Genomic DNA, 6608 nt, shown 5'->3' on the forward strand with positions numbered 1-6608 from the left:
AGTCATAAGTTTCTCACACAAGTCCAAAGCCCCTTTGGTCTCGTTGTCATTGGCTGCCTTGGCTTTCAGCTCCCCGGAAGCTTTCTTGACGCTATCTTTTATGGATTGGATGGTGATGTTGAAGCCAAGCTTAATGAGTTCAAGAGGCTGAGTGGAGTCAGGAGAAGCATGCATGAGACTGTCGACACAAGTCTCTTTGTAATCAGTTGGTGCGCAAACTGCTCGGATTGCCTTGGTGGTTGCTTGAATATGCACAGTGGTGATTTTGTCTGGATGGCTGGTATTTTGTGTTTTTATGATGGCGACAACGATAACCATGACAACGAGTAAGGCCGTGAGAATCCCAGCAATGATGCTTTTCTTCTTTATCAATTCACCTTCCAGCCCCATTTTTTTTTTGTTTGGTGGATTCAATTTCAAGAGAACGTAAAGAAAATAATTTAGTTGGAGGGGCTTCTAACTGTTGCTTAGAGCCCTGTTGTGACTCTGTATTGGTTAGAAGGAAGGAGAAGAGAAGAGTGGAGTTAATAATATAATGCAGATGCAAAGTGCTATTATTGGGGTAGAGCATGAGGTTATGAATTAAGGGGGTTCGTTTTCCCAACAAGTTAAGGTTTTTAGCTTTGGACCGTTATAACTAGGTTTGTGTCTTTACCTCTAAAAATAGTAACTACTATTAGCTCTTAGACACCAACCAGTGAATTATTGTTTTTGATATTAAGAAAACAAACAAAACAACATTAACACAAACAAGTCCAAAATCAAACCACTCAAGGAAACAAAACCCAACAACTTTTATTTTAGATAACACAAACAAAAGCTCCAAAGAGAGAGTGCAGAAAATGGAATCCAACCATGTCATGCTCAATTCTCATCTGTTGCCAGCGGGATTGAATTCGCCTGCAAACCGAATAGAATTATGTAAGTAAAGTAGGTGAAGACATCCAAAACAGAGGAGAAGTAGTAGCGTGAGTTACACTAACCAGATCACGAAACTTCAAAGAGTAAAACATCTCTAGGTAACGTCGTGTTTCTCTCCTTTCGAGCTTAGACACATGTTTCCAGAATGAATAGACTCCAGCCAGTGTAAGCAGCCTCTCTGAGTACTTCTTCCATGTGTACCTATACATGCACAATCCCTTATAATATCAGCTGGGTGAAGTGATATTAGAGTTCTTTTGTTGAGCCTGTTAAGGAAAAATGGGGCAACCTTTCATAGATTCGCTTGAGCCCTCCTTCAGAGATTTTTACCCAGTGATTCGGATTGGCGTTGCAGGTCTCAAAGAAGCTGACCAGGGTAGTTGCAACCTGGTCTGGATGATATGGGTCAATGTGGAACCCTGAAACTCCATTCTCGATAATCTCTGCTGGTCCACCATGACAAGTAGCAAACGTTGGGAGCCCACAAGTCATTGATTCCACAACTGTAAGCCCAAATGCTTCATAGAAAGCAGGCTGTGGTGTCAAAAGAGAAATATTAGACAGTGGTCTGTAAACCTAACAAAAAGTCCAAGTATATGCGAATTTATTTCATGTTACCTGAACAAAAACACCTTTTGTGTCTGCGATATAACGGTAAAGCTCACCATTTCGGGCACGGTTCATTTGAGCAGCAATCCACCTGACCTGACCATGTAAACCATACTGCTCGATCAGGCTGTGCATCTTTTGTATCTCAGCCATTTCTTCTCTGTCCCTGGACTGATTCACGTCGATGTAGCCACCAACTATAACAAGATTTGCGAGCTCTCTCAGCTTGCTGTTCTTGGCATAGCACTCAACTAGCCCAGTCAAGTTTTTTACTCTGTCAAGTCTTGCCATGGAGAAGATGATTGGCTTTGACTGGTCGCTCAGTAAACCACTGCATCAATACAAGAAGATTGAAACATGCAAGCCAATACCTATATAATGTGGAAAAAGATACGTCATTTTGTATTGCTGAAACAGAATTGTTGTGAAAGGACTTACACATGCTCCTCATTCTGTTCTGCGCTAAAGAGGAGTTCTTCAATTGACTCATGAAGGGCAGTGAGTCTTCTTTCCTTGTCAGCATATGGAAAGTATATGGTCATATCAGCTCCTGGAGAGACTATGTTAAACTTGGAATCAAAGACATCGATTCCATGAACAACTCGGTAAAGACCAGGAAGAGTGAAAGCTGTGTGGCTCTCGTATTGCCCAACATTATTCTTACTGTAACAAAAGCAAAACAGTTTCGGTTGGCATTAAACAAAAATTCCAGAGGCAAGAACATGCAGTTGAATATTGGATGAAATTTTTACCTTCCCGCAATCTCTTGGTATGTGCTGGTGATGATGAAATCGGCATTATTCATGGCAATCAGATCTGCAGTGAATTGACTTGAAAAATGATACTTATCTTCATGGTTTCTCCAGTAAATGTCAGACTCAGGGTACTTGGTTTTCTCTAAAGCATGAGCAATATTACACTGCCTCTCAGATGGTAAAGGAGAGATCAGAACAGAAGTTTACAAGTCTTTTATGAACAACATTGAATTTAAGATTACAGAGACATGTTAGCATAAGAATCATCAACCTGTATCACGCCTAGCTTACTAGCTAACAAAGAAGCAACGAGATTTCCGTCACTGTAGTTGCCAATGATGAGATTTGGTACACCCTGCAACTCTGCAGAAATTTCGTTTGATGCATCCTAGTCACATAGAAGTAAGTCTTAGCTAATATACAGCTGAAAAGGATGATTCTACAACATATGTACAAGTATATTCTTTAGTTCACCCTAACTCTAAGCTAACCCCATCTAAATAAAGTAGCAAAAAGAAAAAAATTAGAGTTTATATAGAAATCTGGCTACTAGTAAGTTCTAACCTCTGCAAAAGTCTCCAGGTATGGCCAGACATCAAACCTCGAGATCCATTTGCGAAGAATGCCTTTTTCAGTCCTAAATGGTATTCGCAGAATGTGTGCGTGTTCTGTACCACTAACTTTTTCTAACCTCTGGTTGCACGTTGTTCCTTTTGCTTCGGGTATCAACCTTGTTACCTTTAGAAGCCAGCAAAGAAACATGAACTTACACTGAAACTTAAAATCCAAAGTTTTAGAATGGAGAAGAACAAAGTAAATAGTCAGTAAGAAAATATACAATGAGAATCTTTGGAATAACATCCAGTCCTTGCTTCTGTATCCTAAGGAGCATTTCATTTTCTAAAGCACGTACTTGATCAAGAATGTACACAACCTGCAAATCTCAACGGTAAAGTATAAAGTTGAATCAACAGAGAACCACCAAGTTACCAGAAATGGAAGATTACGACCAAATCTACCTGTCCACCAGTATCAGGCAGACCCAAGACATTGGCTTGGCCAAAGTAACCATGCGGAGACAAAATCACAACATTGAACACCATAGGAATCCTTCCAAGAAACGTCTCCAAGACGGAAGGATCAGGTGCCTGGAGTATATCCAGAAGGAGATGCACCATTTCTGAAACCTTCTGTGCTGTGTCACCCCACCCCCTTTCAAATCCCAGCCCTTGTAGTCTTCACCAAAGTACATTGTCCAAGAAGGGAAAAGGGCAACATAATTTGTTAGGGAACAAATAAGGAAAAAGAATATGCAGCGAATGACGAAAGAATGAAAGATCTTACTCAAATTCGAATTCAGAGAATGGTGTCGCCAGAGGAAGTTTAGAAAGGAACTCCTCTGCCCTTGCCAAAGCTCCCTGAAGTATGGGGATATTCTGTATTCGATCATTCAACATCATAGGCTGCATTCCACCGAGAGAGTACGGATCAGTGTTATATACTACTTATACAATGTTTATGATATAAACTAAGTTCAAGTGTAGAAAAATACTAACACGGCCATCATGCTTGTGAGTGCGGAGAAACTCAAGCAAAGGCTCCAAGCTTTCTTTGTTTCGAAACATGATTGAGGAGAGGTGACGGTTGAGGAACTGAACCCCATTCCCAATGGATGATGAGCGAGTTGGGCGAGGAAATGTAGCATTGAAAGGTTCAAAATCAAGCTCAAGAAGATAATTTCCATTGGCACTGTCGTAAAAGGTTGACACTTTAAGCATCTAAGCATACACAGAAAAACTTTGCACAAAAGGATTTTACTTACTGGCCATTAACAAGCTCTTCCTTAAACCGAAGATATTCAGAAACAGTTAAATGATCTACGCTCAGCTCGTACACATTCACACGGACATATTCCCTAACACCAGGTCTGGGACGAATAGCCATCGCAACAAATGGAGGCAAAACTATGGCTTCCTGAATGCGAAAACTTATTGTGTATCACACATCAAGAAAACCTCAACCGAAAGGTATAACATAGTCATGAGATTCACCTCTGCAGACTGCAGAACTTTCATGAATGGACTCTTGTTAACATCTTCAGTTGTACCATCAACTTTGACAGTCTTAAGGAACTCATCAATCAGCTGGTGGGACTGCAGTATCCCCTTTCCTTGAGCTACATATCTAAAGATAACAACCAAAATGATTACTATTGAGACTCAATCACAACACACATGCAAAGGAAAACAAACAAACGCAGCTCTATTTTTAGAAGTATTTTGCTTTTCAGGTCTCAAAAGAGAGAGAGAGAGGGTAAAGAAGAGACCTGGAGAAAAGAGAGAGGAGCTCATTGCGTTGAGCAGAGATGGCGTCGTGAACCCATTCACGCATCGTCTCGAACCTACCAGTCGGCATGACTTTTTTTTCTTTTTCTCAGAGGCAAAAACACAAACACTTACAAGGCAAACCCAGAAAACACAAAAGGAGAGGACTTTGTTGAAGAAACCACTCCAGCTTATATATACAAGATCGAAGGAGGAATCCATTTTTTGGGTTACTGGTAACTTGGTGAGAAGTGGCGAAGAAAGATCGACACTTGGCGGCAGAGATAACAGAAAACCATGGGCGAGTTTCATCAGTTTCTTCAACACCACCCACATGTAACGCTTGATTCGACTTAGAGTGTAACGCCCGTAGTGAGTGGTGGGCCTCCGATACATGGTAGCCACGTTCGAATTCGAGATCGCTTTAAACGACGAGCTATGGTTTGTTAACGCATAGTATGAAGAAGAAGAAGACCCGCCAAAGATGGATCTTTGTTTTTTTTTTTTTTTTTAATGCTTTTTCACTTTCATGTTTTGTTATTTCTGATTTCATCCGTATTTATGTTTTTTTTTGTTTTTGTTTTGTTCCATACTCTTTTTTCGTATGTTCTGTTCCTTGAGTTTTGGTTGTTTAAATTGTAGGTGTTTTTTTTTTTTTTGGTCAAACAATTAAATTGCAGGTTTTGATTATTTAATTTGTAGAATTTGTGTTTGCTAAGTTGCAGGTTTGGTTTGTCTAAGCTACATAGATTGTAGGTTTTGGTGAATTAATTAATTTGCAGAATTTGGCTGTCGAAGTTGCAGGTTTTAGATGTCTAAATTGCAGGTTTTGGTTTTGATTTATATAAGTTGCAGATTTGGTTTGAAAAATTTGCAGGTTTTGGTTTTCTAAGTTGATTGCAGGTTTTAAGTGAATTATTTCAGGTTTAGTTGATCTCTCTTTGGTTTTTTTCTTTTGCAAAAGATTTGGCGTTTCTTTCTTTTACATGGTTTCTTATGCTAGGCTCCATGAAGATGATCAGAGAGTCACATTACCACCAGAGTTGCTGGAACAATGTTGTAAGTCTTATTGTCAGTCCTATACACTTGAATCCTACTTATGATGATAATGTTTCAGTGAGAGTTAATGTTGTTATGGTTGCAGAGGAGATATGGCTCCTGAATATGCAATGAGGGGTCACCTAACAGAAAAGGCAGATTTTTACAGCTTCGGTGTGGTGGTAATGTCGCTTTTTAGCTGAAAGAACATCACAAAATAGACTCCAGATGAGGAATGATAAAGGTTTCACTTTAATGCTCAAACAAGTCTCCGACATTAAGGCCAAGCAAGTCGGGAGTTGTAAAGATGCTTGAAGGGGAGCACATCATCAGACCTTGGAGTGTATGGTGCTGACTTGCGCTTCAATCCATCAGCTTTTCCTTCTGATGGCATCATGTCAGATTACGCCGTCCTCTGAATCTACTTATGATCTCATTCACTCAATGATCTGTACTCACTCAATTTTGGTGCAAAGAAAACACATATGTTAGCTAACCAACGGTGCATCACAAATGATTACAATAACTTATCTTACTTTTGACAAGGGGGATAGTTGTTTTACTAGTGTTTGATTTACATGATCAAATTTATTCAATTCAATTTCCACATTTGTTTGTTTCACATTTCACTTTTGGGTGAAGACACTAATTAAAATCTAAGATGAGTTATACTTCCATGAACCACGGCTTAAAACCTAAATTGTTACACTATCAAAGTTGTATACACATATATATTAACAATTTAATTAGACTGAAAACCTAGCACTAACTCATACTTAACTGACGTGAAATGTACAAAAAAAAATATATATATATATATATATATAGAAGTTATCTTTGGGAGGTTTTAAACTATTAAAATAAAAGCAAATGCAGAGCCAATCTTGTACTCTGATGACAATAAAAAAGAAAAAAAGAAAAAGAAAAAAAAGCAAATGCAGAGTTTTTTTTTTTTTTTTAA

The 6608-nt window shown here is 39.0% G+C and overlaps 2 protein-coding genes and 1 long non-coding RNA gene across 3 annotated transcripts in view; 1 reads left to right on the plus strand and 2 right to left on the minus strand.

Moving 5' to 3' along the window:
• The window catches only part of LOC104723592 (probable pectinesterase/pectinesterase inhibitor 58), a 2962-nt gene extending 2380 nt beyond the window's left edge, over window positions 1-582 (minus strand). The window contains exon 1 of the mRNA XM_010441979.2: window positions 38-582. Within this exon, the coding sequence (XP_010440281.1) occupies window positions 38-390 (353 nt within the window). The 5' untranslated portion in view covers window positions 391-582. The remainder of the gene's footprint in view (window positions 1-37) is intronic.
• Window positions 755-4770, minus strand: LOC104723601 (sucrose synthase 2). The gene is made up of 15 exons (XM_010441988.2): window positions 4612-4770; window positions 4337-4469; window positions 4108-4259; window positions 3842-4034; window positions 3630-3748; window positions 3305-3521; window positions 3124-3219; window positions 2850-3023; window positions 2557-2673; window positions 2283-2449; window positions 1969-2193; window positions 1540-1861; window positions 1211-1455; window positions 984-1122; window positions 755-900 (listed from the first exon to the last, which is right to left on the minus strand). Exons 1-15 carry the CDS (start codon window positions 4698-4700, stop codon window positions 865-867), a joined length of 2424 nt encoding a protein of 807 aa, XP_010440290.1. The 5' UTR covers window positions 4701-4770; the 3' UTR covers window positions 755-864.
• LOC109128497 lies at window positions 4859-6256 on the plus strand. Its single transcript, XR_002034932.1, has 2 exons — window positions 4859-5668; window positions 5754-6256. It is a non-coding gene; the product is annotated as an uncharacterized LOC109128497 (long non-coding RNA).

This window comes from Camelina sativa, chromosome 2, assembly GCF_000633955.1.
Source record: "Camelina sativa cultivar DH55 chromosome 2, Cs, whole genome shotgun sequence".
NCBI classification, from domain to species: domain Eukaryota; kingdom Viridiplantae; phylum Streptophyta; class Magnoliopsida; order Brassicales; family Brassicaceae; genus Camelina; species Camelina sativa.